Source organism: Helicoverpa zea, chromosome 22, assembly GCF_022581195.2.
Source record: "Helicoverpa zea isolate HzStark_Cry1AcR chromosome 22, ilHelZeax1.1, whole genome shotgun sequence".
In the NCBI taxonomy this organism is placed as follows: domain Eukaryota; kingdom Metazoa; phylum Arthropoda; class Insecta; order Lepidoptera; family Noctuidae; genus Helicoverpa; species Helicoverpa zea.
Genome location: NC_061473.1, coordinates 2,993,650 through 3,011,718, shown reverse-complemented (window position 1 = coordinate 3,011,718; position 18,069 = coordinate 2,993,650). Strand labels below are relative to the sequence as shown.

Genomic DNA, 18,069 nt, shown 5'->3' with positions numbered 1-18,069 from the left:
CAGGGCCGCGGTAACTCGCAAGAACAATCCCGTCGCCCTTTAGATTCTAGGTTAGAATTAAAAAAAAAACAATGTCTAAAGTATTGAACACGTTTATTTTTCAATAATTATTAAATTATTATAAACATAATTCTCTACACTACTTACAACATTATATTACAGTAAATTAACAAAATAATATCAATTTTAATAAGTACACAATATCTCATTTCTCCGTTTGCACAGGACTCACTAAGAATAAGAATACTGGTCATTTTCTACATTAATCATTGATCGTATTCCATTCTACATCTATGCATACTAGTATTATAAAGCTGAAGAGTATAAACGTGTAAAACTCAGGAACTTCAAAAATGATTTCAGTGTTAAGCCGGGTGTTAAGACACATATCATCTGCCCGATCCGATCACCGTATCTGTATCGTCGACGCGTATCATGATCGCATATGTGGACGGGTAATGATACGCGTATCAGGATACGCGATTTCGATACGCCGTTATAATACAGCCCGTCCCAGGTTGTGTCGGTTTTTGTCCGATCATCAAAGGTGAAGGTGAAGGTGAAGGTGAAAGGTGAAGGTTCACATGACTATTGTGAAGATACGGATATGGAGCAATAAATACAAGGCGTCCACAACTTGATACGGGGCTAGTTACAATACGCAGATACCGCGGTGATCAGATCGGGCAGATGATACATGTCTGGATAGCCCATTTACAGGAAGAAGTATTACTTAACACCGAGATAGGGTGCCCGGAGTAGTTCTCACGGGACGGGGTGAAACCGCTGGCTGAAACTATCCTTCGCGACTTCTTTGTGGTCGCTTACAAAGTTTTAGATCTTTATCTTTTGAGTACACGTGAAACAGTAAATTATTAATGTGTCACAAAATACTATTATTATTACTTTGTAATGTAACTGCAGTTTTAGACACTATTTTTTTCATAATTACTTTTGTTTTTAGTAAAATGAAACTGCAGTCTCCATTAATTTACTAAAGATCAATAAAGAAAGTAGGTACTTTATCATCGTTATAAAATTACAATATCCTATACTTTTCGGGTACAAAAAAATATTATAATAACGACGAATAACATATTTACAATATAATAAAAAATCTATAGGCAGATTAAGACCTAATTATAATTTTAAAATTCTAAGCCGCATTCTTTTTAAGGTTATGGCACATTATAGCGGCACCGCAACAGCACGGCTCCACACCAGCATTTAAGTTGTCATTCAATGTAGAGCATTAAATCGTGTATATTATAATATATTTCGTAATGTCAATATGAAAAAGCCAACGGCGAGCAGTCAGCGTGCTTGCCGCTTCCACACAACTCGACTCGCCGCGTGACCGCGTGCTGCAAGCGAGCGGTCCTCATGCGTACAGCGCGCCGACGGCGTGCTAATTGCGCGCCGACTCCGAGCCGGCAGCGAAACAACGTCATTACGTCGTGTTCAATCATAACATCAATCATAATCGTCTTAAAATAATATTGAGTTTGCGGTGACGGCAAGCTTACACCTCGCGGCCGGCGCGCCGACCGCGACGGCGAGCGGACAGCGCGTGGTTGGCGCGCTGGCAGCTAGCCGTAGTCTTAATTCGAGGCGACGCCGTGCTGCAGCCGTGCTGTTGCGGTGCTGCTATAATGTGCCACAAGCTTTATGCGTACTGAATATCATGAAAATAAGTACGGCAGTTTTACGATTACGACTGTTTTATCATAAAACCTTGCCTAAAAACCTTGCCAATATAAATTGTTTGTATATGTATATTTTGTTTATAAGTGTTTAGTTTGTAACTGTATTTTATTTTTTGATATTTTTGTAATTTAGTTAGCTAGTGAAGTGCAATTGTGCATGCTGTGGTCTCCTTTAAGTGAAGGAGTACACCGACACTATTCCCATTGTTTTTTATACTACTTATGTCATGTTATGTGTACATCTTTTGTTGGAGATCCTAAATAAATAAAGCGTATAATATCTTTAATCATATTATAAAGCTGAACAGTTAGTACATTGGTTCATTTAAGTGCACTCTGGAACTACTGGACCTAATTGAAAAAAACCTTTCAGTGGTAGATAGCCCATTTATCAAAGAAGGCTACAGGATTTTATTCGGATGTGCGAAGTAGTTCCCAGAGTCCCCGGCTGCCGGAAGCTAGTGTACATATATATAAAGATATATTTGCTGGTATAATATGAATTTATAAATGTGTAAAAATATCTGGTCTACGCTAAAACGTGCCTCATATAATTATATTCTCATAAGTATTTTCATTTTTAATTCATTGCAATATGTTAATACTGAAGGAACCCATATTTTGACTAGATCGTTCATAAGATTTGTTCAAGGATGATATAGAATTGTTCAATACAGTTCTACAATTGGGTAGTTGACTAGAACAAAAATAAATTAGGTTGTCATATTCATCATCATCTCAGCCATAGGACGTCCACTGCTGAACATAGGCCTCCCCCTTAGAGCTCCACAGATATCTGTTGGAGGAGACCTGCATCCAGCGTCATTTTCATAACGCATCTTAAAATAATGCTACTTACGTTCATCATTTTGAATATACAGTTTGATGTTTGTGATGTCATAGTTTACCTTTTCATACATATTGCATAGACAGAGAGATACCGTTTTTGACAGTTCAATAACGAATTTGACTCGTCGAAACCGTATTATCTAGCTAGAATGCCCTAGAAGTTCATTTCCCCTTTCTTTTGGCTTCTTTCTCCTGGAAATACCCTCCGTGACCCGGCACCAGCTTGACTGAGGGTTTGGTCTCCTTCTTAGTGGACGGTTCAGGGGACCTCTCGGGTGAGGAGTCCGATACTATGCCTTGAAGACGATGAGTGTTGGTTTGGCTTAGTCTGTAGGGAAAAAAGGTATATTATGTTAAATGATATTGGAAATGTTTGGATGCTTCTTACATAATGTATTTCCACACGAGTTATAAGTATCAAAACAGGACTCAGAATTTTTGCTCCAGCATGTTTAACATAAAAAGCAATATTTTTTGGTGTTTTGCGGTTTAACCCTTTGCCTTTCAAACTGTTACATTTATAAAGCAGATTAAGGCGTCGTCCTAATTGGGAGCGATCGTACGATGGCGCGATGCGACCTAATGGCCTAAATGCGACGCTACCTATTTGCTCTTATCTTAATTACATATTTAGAATGCTTGTTCAAGAGTAACCCAACATTAGGCGATTTCGACAAAAAAATAACATGGACTGGTGATGCGAGGAATACCGCCGAAAGTCATGAAATGCGTCGCGAACAAAACTTTTTGTCACGACTTCTAAACATATCTAAAAAATCTCACATTTATGGGGAATAAATGAGTTTTTTTACTAGTGCTTGTTTATCTTCCCTGATCTCCTCGACATCAGCTACTTAATCTATAAGACTCTCCCGCCGGTATTCCGCATGTGACATATGACAGATGTCTCAAAGAACCCGAACGCCTCGTTAGCTCACTGTAACTGATCGTATTGGTCATGCCCACCGTACCTATTAGACCTAGAAGAAGTCCCCTGACCTACCTGCATTATAGCATCTCCGTTCATCTTTCCTTACTTCGTGTTCTAGGTTTTCTAGTGAAGAGTAGGGGCGAGATTTTTAAATAATTGACATTATTATTATTACTACACATACCTAACTTCTTCAACATCAGCGACTTTATCAATAAGACTGCGTATAATGGCCTCCTTGTGCTGCAGAGCTAGCTCGGCTCTGTCCAGTTCCCGCCGGTACTCTGACTGTGCGAGCGCAGCACGACGCTCCTGTTCTACGATGCGACGTTCTAGCTCCTCTAGAGAGGTGTACGCTCGGGATTTTACTGCCTAGAAGAATGTAAAGATTATAAAATATAGAACTTTGTGCAACGAAAAATATGTGGTAGGTTTTCTGACGTAGTCGTAGTGGCCTAGTGGGTAAAGAGCCAACCTCTCGAGTATGAGGGTGTGGGTTCGATCCCAGGTCAGGCAAGTACCAATGCAACTTTTCTTAGTTTGTATGTACTTTCTAAGTATATCTTTTTTTTTCCGACGTTAAAAATCATCAAATGACTCCTCCCGCTGTGGGTTAGCAGCGGTGAGGGAGTGTCAGACTCTTACTGACTAAAAACCGTCGTGTTCCGTCGTAGTCCTTTTATGTACCAGGGCCGCGGTATCTCTTTCGAACAACCCGCAGCCCCGGCAAGCCCCGCAGCCCCGGCAAGCCTTCTAAGTATATCTTGAACACCAATAACTGTGTTTCGGATGGCACGTCAAACTGTAGATCTCGGCTGTCATTGGCAGTCGTTGCGGGTAGTTAGAAGCCAGTGACTCTGACACCAGTCTAACCAATGGGTATGAGTTGCTGGGTTGAGGAGGTCAGATAGCGCAGTCGCTCCTTGTAAAGCACTGGTACTCAGCTACATCCGGTTAGACTGGAAGCCGACCCCAACATAGTTGGGAAAAAGGCTCGGAGGAGGAAAGATAAGTTCTGCCTTACATACGGATATTGTTTCGTTGCTTTAATGAATGTCAGAAGAAGATTTTTTAAAACTAATTTAGTAATGTCTCTATGTTTAGAACAAATACCTTAATCTCATGTTTAATTCTATCGAGCGCAGTCATAGCTTGTCGCAGTGGTTCAGAATTATTCTTGTTCCGTCTCGCGCTAGTGCGGGCGCGAGTGACTCGGGCTGATGCTGACTTTAAGCGCTGACGGAATATTACTGCTGCTTTGCGGTATAACCTGGGGGGATATTGGTACGTTTAAATATAGGGAGATGATCGAGGCTAATTAACAGGTACACTGGTGTTTCAATAATAATCTTTGACTTATCAAGTCAAAGACTTGTAATAAAAATAAGTTTCTTCATGTTTCGGAAGGCACGTTAAATTGAATCCCGACTGTCATTTGAACGTCAAACCTTGTCGCACTTCCTCATCTCTCCTTCTTCGTGTCCCTTCCCACACTACGAGCCGCTATGATGGATCGTTCACTGTTCGTGCTGTGAGACTGTGGAATTCCCTTCCACACTCGATACGCGAAAGCCCATCGTTGGGTGTATTCAAGAGACGAGTAAAGGAATACTATTTATCGACATGAATGATATATATATTGATATATATATGATTCGTATATATAATATATATTTTATATGTATTATGTTTATGTATTGTGTAGTTTTACTACATATATATGTTTAGTATATTGTTATTTTATATTTTTTTTTGTTTGGTTATTAATGTTTGTTGTGCACTTTTTTTTAATCTACCCTACCACTATCGAATCTCTCTATGGCTTTAAGGTTGGCTGTAAGAGAACCCAATTCTGGGTTAAGCTCGCCATTGTACATAAACTGTCTGTATTCTTTTTATGTATTTATTGTTAAGTGTGCAATAAAGAATAAGAATAAGAAACGTCTTTGGCAGTCGTTAAGGGTAAGGTCAAAAGCATTAAATCTGACAACTAGTCTTACCAAAATGTGTTACCAAAGTACCTGGGTTGAAGAGATCAAATAGGCAGCCACATATAAAACACTAGTACACAAACAGCTATATCCACTTAATCTGAAAACCGACCCCAAAATAGTTGAACAAAGCCTAGACATATGACCCCCACAATTTTCCGAGACGCCATAAACTTTGGCAACAACCAACACATACCTGACATTCTTCAACGCCTTTTCCAATTCCTCCATCAAGTTCTCATTCTCCTGAGTTAACTTAGAGCACTTGTCTTCTACTATCTTCATTTGCTCCTGAGTCTTGGTCAACTGGTCAGTTTTGCGTTCTGACTCCATGCTGTACTGGTGTTTCAGTTCTTCTAGTAATCTGGAGGTGGTTAGAAATATAATGGAGAGTAATTTTTGTTTTGTTTGTTTTTTTTTTGTATCCACGGACTACTTTCAGCTTTTCTATTTTTAATTTCGTAACAAAATGTAGGAATTTAATCTACTAGCATACAGCTATCGGATAGTTTACATGTACCTCTTCATGCACATAAATGTCGGTCCTGCTTGTGATCTCTCTCCGGTCGTGTCGGATTGCCGTCACATCGGGCCATGAGAGTCAAGGAATAGTGAGTGCACCTGTGTCCAAGCAAATGCTCGTGCACTATAATATGTCCTGCGCAGCTGGCTGATCTCCTTATGTGAGAACAGCCTTGGCCGATAATCGCTTAGGAGGACATCAACAACATATGTTTTATTTCATGCGGTCACCAGAATATAATTCAATTCTAATTAACTTATTGTATGTAATGGCAATGGTTAGAAAAAATATATACAAATCGACGAAAAAACAATCTATGAGAAAAAGCCAAAATCCTGTATAATAAAACATAAAGTAAGTTTTTGCATAAATCAGTTAGGTCAACATCAGAATTCATATAAAAAATATAGTTCCTCACCTCTTACAATGCTCGAGCCTCCGTTCATGCATGTCAGCGGGCACAGTTCTTGACCGCAATACGTCTAACTGTGCGAGCTTATTCTCCGCCATCTCTAGAGAATTCTTCACGGCGAAGTACTCGCGGTGAACTGTCTCGTAGTCACGCATCATTGCTGACACTAGGATTGAGAAAGAAAAATTAGTAGCACTCAAAATAAACAAAAATAGAGGAAAATAAGTGCACTAAAAAATAAATCTGCGCGAAGCCAACTACAACATATTAAAATCAGAAATAGTTTATTTTCTTATTTATTTTTATGGCAATCTGCCGCAATTAACGGCAATTTCTGCCAGAGACTCGCGTGAGAAGAAATCGTTTATTCAAACTTGGCTGCAATACAAAACTTATTGAAGGTCAGAAATTTACAAAAGAGAGCCCCCAAAACGCCCACCCTTCACCACTGCCTTTGTGTTTCTGCTGGGAAAAAGTGGCGCAACAAACTCCCCAGCAACATACAGGGCAAATACACATTAAATTTTTTAAAGTACTTTTAACTTTAAAAAAGGCATGTGTATACCAAATAGGCTCTGTTTTTCAGTTAAGCGATATACCAGACACGTGCCTAATTTTTAAATTGACATGTAATTTAGCTAATTTGTTAGGGACAGCTTGGTCCGAAGGTGGGGTAATCGTACGTAGGTAAACCTTTTAATTTCCTTTTAACTGACAAACAAAATCAAAATATTTCATTAAAAAGGTAAAAATAAAACCCCACTCACTTTTATCTTCATACAGCTCATAAACCTCCTTCAATTTAGACTCCGCCCTCTCTGCTCTCTCAACAAACGTAGCTTTCTCAATATCAGCCGTCTCTTTCTCTACTACCAACTTCTTATATCCCTGTCTCATTCCTCCCAATTCTGTCTCTAAGCTCTTCAGTTTGTCTGTCAAAGTTTTGTTCTCAGAAACTATGGCTTTAGACTTTTTGTTTATGGCTTCAAATTGTTTTTCATAGTCTAGTATTAGGGTGTCCTTTTCTTGTAAGTTTTCTTGATATGCATCGAAAAGGGGCGCTGGGGGTGTAAAAAAATGTATTTGGTTAACAATTTTGAAGGACATAATATGTCCTTTTTAAATATTATTTAAGTGTTTCAATCGTCTTTTTCAGAGGAATAGGTAAACATATTTCCTATAATTTGGATGGCTAGTTGAACCAAAAACTTTAATGAGTAATTTCAGTTAAAACTGCTAACTACAAAGTTAATATTTTTGTTTAACTCTAAATTTGCAAATCAAATAAATATACTTGATAACAATAAAAAAAGCCAGAACAAGAAAATACAATGAAATCAAGCTAAACAACACTCGGAGAGGCTTCCAGCAGTGGAAAATATACGAACATTGCATTTTTTTAAATATTTATTTAATGATAAATACCTAAAGCCTGTGCGCTGAGTAGACCAGACAAGTCAACCGTTCTGCCAGTGTAAGGTGTTTCTTCCGCACCAACCCTGGACTGTCCCTCGTCTGTGTTCAATGTTTCTGAAAAAAGTTACGTAAAAGAAAATATAAAATGCTTTATGTAAAGATAAAAATAAAATGAACATATATCTTTAATCTTGAAGAAATTGATAGCAAGAGTTCTTGAATGAAAAAAACTACAGCTCCTTTAAAAATTATCCTCCTTATCAGGCAGCCTTTTGGTGCCTTGCATATGTTCAGTACTGAGTATATAATATACTCAGTTTTGTTTTATTCATACACTAGCTGTTGCCCGCGACTTCGTCTGCGTGAACAATATAGAATTTCCAATTTCGTTTATTTAATCATTCATTGCTCAACCCCCGTAGGTGATAGCGTGATAATATATAGCCTATATGTTGAACCAGCCCCCAGGTAATAGTCATGCAAAATTTGATTTAAATCCATGCAGTACTTTTTGAGTTTATCCGGGACAAACATACAGACAAACAGATAAACAGACATACAGACAAAAATTCTAAAAACTACATATTTGAGTTCAGAATCGATTATGGATCACCCCCCAAGTATTCTTTTAAAAAAAATATTCAATATACAGTTTTGACTTTCCTATCATTTTATTATATGTATAGATTTTGACTCTATTACTAACAGCTATCATCAGTCAAGAAAAGCTACTCAACCAGAACTGTATTATTTTTAAGGAAACAAACATGATTTAATATACCTAAAACCTTCTCCTAGGTCTGACAAATACTAACCGCATTAAAATCGGTTCAGCCAAACGGGAGACAATCACGCACAAGCATACATACATACAGATCAAAATGAGAAGCACTATTTTTTGAAGTCGGTTAACTTTTTTGCCATCATATAATATAGTAAGTACCTTTATACCCCAAACTGGCAGTGAGCAACGAATCTAACGCATCATATCTGTCTCCCGGCTTGAATGCGACCTCAGGCTTCTCTTCCGCCATCTTCTGTATGTTGCTGCGAAGCCGCTCTTGGTAGCGGGACAGTTGCACGTTTAATCTGAAATAAATAAATTAATATAGTGTTATATAAATTCCAAAAAAAATATAATTTGTATACCTAAATACTTTTTATGACAATGCCATGTTTTCATTCTAAAATCATAGTCATCATCTCTTCAGATAGAATATATAAGGATAGAACCCCTGGGTTGCAAGTAACTTGGTATCTCTACTCTATAATAACTACATTACTTCTTCTATCTGAGCCGCAAGGCACCAACTTCCATAGGTTTTCTAATTATTTCCTATTACCTGATGAGAGCAGTTCCTAGCTAAGTGACATCCGCACAGGTCAACCGCTCATATTGATAAGGTTAAGCAACATATCGGGGTTGAGGAGGAGGAGGAGGCAGCAGCTCCATATAAAACACTAGTACTCAGTTCTATCAGTTTACAATGGAAGCTGACCACAAAATGAGTTTACTGTGTGGAAACCGTCAGACAAGCAGTTGCTCTATGTAAAACACCAGTACGCAAATCCATCCGTTTATAATGGAAGTCAACCACAACATGTAAGAAACAGTATAAGAAGATGATAAATAGCAAATTACCTGTACAAAACATCTTTAAGCGCCTGCATGTCTTTCTGTAATCGGGTATTATGTTCCCTCGCCTGGTTCAGTATAATCTGACGGCTGCTGCAGCTCATACATACTTCTACTAAAGGTATCGCTGTTGAAGGCTCGTGATCTGAAGAATTGTTTAAATTCATTAAAAGGTGTACAATAAATGATTTAACTAATGTTAGCACACAATGTGTTACATATGATTGCTCTGTTACCATTCTTACTGAAACTCTTTCACTGATAACATCATAATATGGCTACAGAAATGCCATCTCTTTACCATCACGTATATGTATTCTTTCTACATAAAAAAATATGTATTTTCCTATGCATTTTTTTTTGATGTAGGAAGAAATGCCCCCTCCATATAAAGTGCCTCTGATTCTCATGTTTATGTTTACAAAATACAGGAGTTTGCTAGATAAAGTCTGTCTAGCTAGCTGTTATCACAGTGCCAGAAAGTATTAAAGTAAAAACATATTACCTCTATCAGGCAATTCAAACTTCTTAACCTTCTCCTGCAACTCTTTAGCTCTCGTATCCAAAACTCTGTTCCTCTCCCTCTCTTCCTTAATGACCTTCTTACACCCTTCTGCATATTTGACTAGAGCGTCATACTGTGTGCGTAACTGATCATTCTCTTCGGCAAACAATTTGTTGTATTCTAGCACGGACTTTAGTTTCTCTTTCAATTTGGCAATTTGGGAGTCTTTTTCTGATAGCTGGAAGTGGAGTTCATTTATTTATATTAACATAGAAATTAAAACACATAATTATGAATCGAAAATCTACTTTGCACTCCCTGAAGAAAATACGTGCCTATCCTTGTTGCTTAGGTACGTGGACTATATAACCCTGAATCAAAGCTGCGTAGTGGTTACTGAGATAAGTTTATTCACACAAGCAAACTCCTCTTTACAGAAAAGTTTTAAAATTTTTTATGTTGCGGTAAGGCTAACAAAGTTAAGAATCAGATATATTTTTTTTGTGACTTTTGTTTATTGTGTGATTGTACATAATTCTCATTCTCATCAATTTTTAATCAATATAAGGAATTCTGAGTGGCGCCTCACACATGTACGTTTCCAAGTGTAAATTGCAGTTGCATTGTATTTGATGCAAAAACAAATGATTCCCAAAATTACCTGAACCACATTCTCTTCACACCTCTCCATCAATGAAGAGATGAGTTGTTCATACTTCTTAGTGAGCTTCCTCTTCTGCTCTTTGAGGAGTGACCTTCCTTCTTTTGTGGAGCGAGGTGAGGCCACCGCTATGCCTTGGATGGTCCTCTTTCTGGGCGGCTTGGTGGGCTTTTCGCCTGGAATATTGCAGAGGACATTTTTTTACATGTGAAGCAGTTATAAAATACTAGCTTCCGCCAGCGGCTTCGCCCGCGTGGTGTGATGATAAAAAGTAGCCTATGTGTTAATCCAGGGTATCACCTATCTACATACCAAATTTCAATCAAATCGGTCCAGCCGTTTTTGCGTGATTGAATAACAAACATACATCCATACATTCTCACAAACTTTCACATTTATAATATAAGTAGGATTAATTCAGCTTTTGGACTGCTAAAAAGAAATAGTGATAGAGCTAAAACAGCAGCATAAGTGGTAATCAACACAAAGTAATGTTGAAACTATGATTTTAGACAAATTGGTAAGGATGATTGGTAAATAGTCTATGGCTTTACAAACATATACACGATTATTATATTTGTCAGTGGTGTTTGAGTAAGAATGAATTCAGTCTTATTGATTCATAACAACTAACACTTCTAAGTAGACACAAAAATACAAACAAGTTACATAGATAAAAATATATATATAAACCCATACCAATCACATCTCTAGGATCCTCATACATTGGATTATCATCAGACAACCCTTTAGCTTCCTCAATTCTAGACTCTGTCTTCCTAGCAACAAGGTCCAATATGTCCTGACGCATGCTTGCTCTCCGCAGCGGTGCAGATATGTCAAACACTTTGTGCTTCTCCGTGAAGTTTCCGGAGAATGTTAGCTTCTTTGGTGATGATGTGCTGGAGTACTTCTTGGATACCCTGCCATAGTTTGTGGGCTGTAAAAAATATTGAATCAGTTAAAAATTTATTTATTTACTACAAACTATCATATATCAGCACTTATTTAGAATGAATGAATGAAGTTATAAATCTAATACCCACTGACCATTTACTTATTTTATTATACCTAATTACATTAAACAGTCATATTTAGAACTTAAAAGGAAATTAACTCTTTTGGCTTTCTGATGATGGTAATAAATGAAAATAAATAAAGAAGTCTAGCTTCTGTACCTTTGCTATATCCTCATCCATCGTCAACTTTTCACGAGACAGTCTTGCATCTTAGCCATTTTCACTTCTTTTTTACAAAAATATAAAAAGACGAAAGATAGATGCTTCAGCCTAGGTTAAACCTCTGTAAAATAATTATATTTACACAGAATGATTATGAAACAAAGGGAAGGTTCATAAGTAGGTCACTGGAGCAATTCAATAAAATTCTGGACAAAATTGAGCAATTTTCTTCCATTTATTGATAAAACTTTGCACAACTTTTTCGCAAACTTCCTTCGATCTTCCGCGAGGCATTATTGCGACAAGGGTCTGTTAAATCTTAGTTGCGCATTCAATATATTCCTTGTCGATGCTAATTATTTTTTTATAGTTTAAATTCTTTAAATCTGGATAGAATAAAGAAGATTTACTTTTAATTCAAAAACGTAAACACCGCGCCAGTTTGACAGCTTGTCGTCATGGAGATAGCAGTGCTACCAGCCTAAAATTAAAAAATGTACTATCGCACGGTTACTTCTAAGCTCTTTTATTTTCTTCCTTTGTATTTTCCTTTTTTTTAAAGCGTTGCTTTACAATATTTACTTTATGAACAACAAACTCCTATTAAAAACAAACTATTTAGGTTGAAAGTTTTTTGCCATATTACAATTTACAAGCCTTAACCGTAGTTTACAAATACCTAAGTTTGAGTTCATTATTTATTTGGAAGAAAATTTTAAGTCATATTCAGTAACAGTAAGTAACTGTTCCTTGTTTATCGATATTTACGTCTATTTACACAGTCAAGTATCTCTCTAGTAGAGTACCTAAGCATTTCTTACAAAGAATGACAATATGCTTTTGAAACCTAGTAGACAGATTGCCTGACGCCAAGCAAATATCAGCACCAATAATTAATTCAGCATCCCTCTTAACACCACCGGAGTTTATTTATTTATTGAGGTTAGCCAACAATTGATTACATAACAATTACGAACAATAAATTATATAAGTGCAACAATTACTTACAGGCTAACACCACATGCATTATATCGGCGAACAACATTAATTAAATACAAGAAAAAATTGTAATAATTGAATTTCATTTACAGTGTAATTACATTTAAATAAATATGACAGTAAAACAACATTTTATACAAAAAAAAAAAAAAAAAAAAACAAACAAGAAAATCACATTAATAATCAATTCAAATAAGTTGAGAAGCAAGTGCATTGCTTTTGAAAACGAGTACGCTTTTTTCTTGAAGTTTTGTTTCCTACATGATTAGAAGTAAAAGCCGTAATTGTGTTTTGATTGAAACTGTTTGAAATAGCAACTTTTTCTTCCACGGCTTTAAGAAAACTCATTTTAATTATTTATAGTTTCCTGTTCGTAAAGTAAAATTAGGTAAAATAAATAATTATGCACCTACGTAGTATACGTTATATTCTTTCATTAAACGCCGATTTTTCAATAGTCAGATAAAGCGTCAAGTAGCTAACAGATCAATATCTTTATCTGATTCTTTAACTAACCAATAAAGAGTTTAAATTTTTCAAAGTATAGTTACCATTCAGTTTACTACCTGATCATTTTTTGTGACTAGCTTCACACTACATCTGTGTGAGCGAGACGCGCTTATGAACATTTACAGATCTAAGAAAGAGACAGACAACTTTCAACTTAATGACAGCGGTTGTCACATTTTAGAGGGAATCTTAACCTTAAACTTTGACGACTCGTCTTAGTGTTAATATTTTGTTTCCGTTCGAATTTCTTGTTTGCTGTTTATGTGTGTGTTGGTTGTAATCATGGAAAATATCGTAAAACGTGAACGTTCCACGAATTTTAACAAAAGCGAAATAAGATTATTGACTGAATTGGTGGCAAAACACCGTACTATAATTGAAAATAAGCATTGCAGCAATAAGCAGCAATAAAACTGCACAGTACTTTTTTCGAGGCGAAATCTCCTATGAAATTTCTTATCATCCCATAGAGACATATTATCAGGTCTCTCTCTAATAACTCTTTCTCTTCTGTCTGACTCTAAATAATTTAGCACCATATTCCTCAATTGTTTCGTCGTCGATAGAATCAAACATTATCCATTATTTTATAATTTAGGAAGCAAAAACACAAATATAACCTACAAAAACAAACGCGCGTGATTGCAGAAATGTCAAAATATCTGAGTTAACTGACCGTTAGCGTGCTACCGGGTCCGTAAAGGGCCAGATACATTTATCGACTGGATAGAGAGGTTACCTGACCGTTAAGGCCTATCTGTCAATTGAAAAATTGAGATTAACGCTATCTGTGGAATAAACCTTATCTTTCCCTTTATCTGACTATTGAAAAATCGGCCCTTAATTGACTTACGAAGTGCTATGTTTACAATCTCAGTTTATTATTGTATTTTTCCGAATCCTATATTTATAAATTATGGCTGCGCGGCTTTCGTATAATTATACCCACCGTTGATAAAATAATTTGTTGGCAACATCAGTATATTGAAGAAACACTGAAAAGCAGAAAAGGTAATGTTTTCAGCCATCTATTGGACACTATTCCAAACCGCAGTTTCAAATGTCATGAATAGATGGCACTGATAATATTGTAAACAATGTGAATACTATTAAATGCAAAAGTCGCATGTGATGCAAAAGAAGCAGAGATAAATAGTATCTTTAATTTAGTCGCGTTATATACAGTGTGAGCATGCGTGAAAACAGCTGAGCGATATCAACGCCTTGAAGCGGCGGTTGAAAGAACTAGGCAGTCGCATCATGTCTGCCCGCCGGTTCGGTGTATGATGCTTTGGCGGCTTTGATAACCTCTAAACAGTTTGTTGTTACTCCGTCCTTAGAACCGGAGTTCCTTTATAATCGATTTTGCATTTGTTTTAGTAACTGCTTAGTTATTATTGTTTAAGTGTTGCATAACAGTGAATAATACCAGTGTATCTTTCGGCCGACGGATACGCACTTGCTGCCTTATCCTTGCTAGCGTTTATCGATTTTCATTTTACAATGAACGTAACGTTTTGTTTACTTGTTATTTGCTCGTATTAAAGTGTATATCATGTTCGTTATGTGCATAATTCGACGATAGTGTTGTGAATTGTGATCGATTCAAGTATGTGCGAGAGTTCGCGCGAGACTTTGTGTTTTGGATGACAGAAAAATGGAATTTGAGAACGATTTCAGCTTGAAGGAATGGGCGAAGGACAAACCTTTGTCCATTCTGCAGTTGGACCCGGCCGACCGTGCAGTTCTAAGGATAGCAGGTTGGTCACCTCCCCCTTCTCGGGATAACATACGGGACGTACATTCCGGTGCTAATGAATGCTTTTTTAATCATTATTTTACGCATAATCGGGTCACGTTATCGTGGAGTGCGATAATAACGACAGCTAAGATTAATGTTTGCAGTGTGAACTCGATAAAATGTGGAGTTACCTCTTATTACATTATCTGTTTACTTTCGCGTCAATGTTTCAGATCGCCTAGCTTAACTTAGTTTTTTTTTCGCGTGATCACGGCTCTGAACGGCCTCGCATACCTAGGTTTTCACTTTCGTCTGAATGTAGTATGTTTTTAGTGTTAGTATTTTATTTTTCATTGTAGGTACAAACATCGTTATCGCACCGGTTTTTGTCTAGCGTTAAATGTATAGCTACGTACATCGGAGAATCCCCTTTCATGCGACTTTCCCATGGCGGTACCTACTTCATAAAGTTATGGTATTATTTTTATTCTGCCACCGGCTTTACCAGCATGCAAAGATTCCCATGTTTTTTTTTCTTTTGTCAACGTGGGTACTTTGTTATAAATAGGTACATAGGTACTTTCGATAGTGGATATCTTTTGGCACTTTATCATTTATTTACATACCTAGGTATGTTTGACGCATCTGTGTCACACCAGGAAATAGAAAGGGGACACTAACCGATAGGTATAGTCTAGCGCGGGATCGTGTCGGTCTTGTAATGCCTAGTTCACACAGCATGATATTTTGTCACAATTGAATTCAATGTTTTTGTGAGGCAGTGCGTGCAGTCCCCGCTTAAATCACGCCTGGGAAGTCCTGTAGTCTAGTAGGCTTATTCATTCTTATCCTGTAGGTACCTACGTAGGTATGTTATAGATACTCAAATACTTCCAGTACTTAAAAATGTACTTAGTAGTACGTAGTACTTATTGTACTGTAGGTAAAGTTGATAAAAACCTGATTATTAGGACCACTTACCTGATTAACTTAATACCTAGGTTCTTCAAAATTATCTACGGACGCATGTACTTGTAGTCCTCTACTTATTTATTATGGCTTTAATGCAGGTGCCTTTGTACCTACCTAGAACCTACCAAGATTTTTAAATCCTCTCTTATAAGTAACTCCATCTAAAAAAAATATAATACACAAAAGTAGGTAGGCAAAACCAACAACGTTAAACAAAAGACAATCGCATTACTATTTAAAACAAAGCGTTTATTCTATAACTTATGTACAAAGTAACATGTGGTGTTTTTCATTGTTTCTGGGATAGATCAAAAGAAACTCTTCGAGTGACGATGCTTTTGTACTGACGCACCATTGAGCAGTCACTGTGACACTGACTGGCTTTTTTTTTACTTAACTTGTAACAACTACTTCTGTTTCCGTTGCTTAGAATTAAACTGATCAAAATTACGTACTAAATATAAAAGTTCCAGAAGTCCTCAGCCATGGTGGTCCTTAGCCCCCCCGCCCATAATAACCTACCCATTCGAATTTCATAAAAAAATAGATAAATCTATCTGCACATTTTACATGTACCTAATAGTCAAAAGGCCAGTAGCGTGGTATCCCCTTATTTACACGTGCAAAATTAGGAGTAAAACCTTGCAAATTTACCATAGCATAGTGGGCCGTTCAGTCAGATACCTATTACCTACCTAATCACCTTCATATTCAATCAAACTATTAAGGAGGTCCTGCTCTAGCTTCAGCACACGTACCCTATCTCATCAGCTGCTTAATTAACGATGGCATCCGGCGTGTACCTGTCAGCCAGCTCCTACTTTAATACCAGCACGAAATTTATTGCATAGCCACGTTATCAATATGAACGAAGCGACTATTAAACCGTTACTTAATAGCATTGCAGGCAGGTGTTTGTTCGCGATAGAAGAATAATAACTGTGCCCTATAAGTTCCCCTGTTCCCTTTTCCGCATACCTGGTTATACTGTTTCATTTTGCCCATTAAAACTCCGGCTGTCGTTCCTTTTCTCGCGAACAACTGACGATTGTTACCGGCGTGAACATCGTTCTAAATTTAAATTTCCGAAATGAGTCGCAAAGGTTACTATATTAGTTTGTTTTGTGTGTCAGTTTGCTGATGCCAGACAGTTGGTCGTCATTTCGTTAAATGGGACAAATTAGTTTCACTGATCTTTCTAAAATCCTCAACTATCCTTCATCACGATACAAAGTAAGGAGTCACTTTGTCTTCCCTCATCACAAAACAAAAATTCGCTAAAAACAGGTCCTTTCAAAAAGAGTTCCGTAATTAAACTAAATCATACTTAACACCTTTACTGATAACGTAAACGGCCTTCGGTTTCATTTAAAACAAAATTATCTTCACTAAACGCCCGAAACTCGCTTTTGTTTTAGTTCTTCGAAAACTAACACAAAACAAAGAGGTGCTAAAACGCTTCCTAACTTTTGTTTATCTAAGACCCCAAATCGAATTTGAATCGATTAACGACTCGAAAAAAAACAATCGATGTTTAATTCGAGAACTTACTTGGGTGTTGCAGTAATTTGAACTTATGTTTTTATTTTTAAAGCCGATATCCGGCTTTCTCCATTGTAGTCGATATTTCATTAAGTTGTTGACAATCGGTTCCATCAAGGTCCAATAAGTAATGGCCAGTTTGTCCATCTGAAGATCTTATTCAGATTGCTATTGGTTTTAATTTTCTTGTACGAAGCGTTTTTATTTACTTTTAATTATGAAGACCGATGCAATCATTAATCGGTTTTATTCGCCTATAAAATATAATACTCAACGTTTATGAAATTATGAAAGAAAGAGAGAGGTTGGTTCGCAAAGAGCTATTGGCTAAATAAACCTACTTTCGGAAGTACTAAATGAGACTTTCATCGGATATTACTTAAGCGGATTACAGTAACTTTTATTACGGAAATTATTCATGAATCTTGTTGTTTTTTCTGTTTGCAACACGGTAGCCATTATTTTTGACACGCTCCATGCCGAAATACTTTCGA

At 36.9% G+C, this 18,069-nt stretch overlaps 2 protein-coding genes across 2 annotated transcripts in view; one reads left to right on the top strand and one right to left on the bottom strand.

Annotated features, from left to right (window-relative positions):
* Nucleotides 1-1,595: 1,595 nt before the first annotated feature.
* Nucleotides 1,596-12,374, bottom strand: LOC124641636 (protein Cep89 homolog). Its single transcript, XM_047179795.1, has 13 exons — nucleotides 11,809-12,374; nucleotides 11,330-11,570; nucleotides 10,631-10,806; nucleotides 9,970-10,207; nucleotides 9,471-9,609; nucleotides 8,772-8,917; nucleotides 7,838-7,942; nucleotides 7,180-7,473; nucleotides 6,419-6,578; nucleotides 5,674-5,841; nucleotides 4,600-4,756; nucleotides 3,671-3,858; nucleotides 1,596-2,883 (listed from the first exon to the last, which is right to left on the bottom strand). Exons 1-13 carry the CDS (start codon nucleotides 11,827-11,829, stop codon nucleotides 2,718-2,720), a joined length of 2,199 nt encoding a protein of 732 aa, XP_047035751.1. The 5' UTR covers nucleotides 11,830-12,374; the 3' UTR covers nucleotides 1,596-2,717.
* A 2,210-nt stretch (nucleotides 12,375-14,584) lies between these two features.
* Nucleotides 14,585-18,069, top strand: part of LOC124641568 (microtubule-actin cross-linking factor 1) — a 319,179-nt gene continuing 315,694 nt past the window's right edge. Inside the window, exon 1 of the mRNA XM_047179691.1 lies at nucleotides 14,585-15,080. Coding sequence (XP_047035647.1) covers nucleotides 14,978-15,080 — 103 coding nt within the window. The 5' untranslated portion in view covers nucleotides 14,585-14,977. The remainder of the gene's footprint in view (nucleotides 15,081-18,069) is intronic.

Coding starts and splice junctions, on each gene's coding strand:
- LOC124641636 (XM_047179795.1), bottom strand. CDS start 11,829: ATGGATGAGGATATAGCAAAG. Junction 7,943..8,771: donor TGCCAGTTTGGGGTATAAAG/GTACTTACTATA, acceptor AACTTTTTTCAG/AAACATTGAACACAGACGAG. Junction 5,842..6,418: donor AGGCTCGAGCATTGTAAGAG/GTGAGGAACTAT, acceptor AACCACCTCCAG/ATTACTAGAAGAACTGAAAC.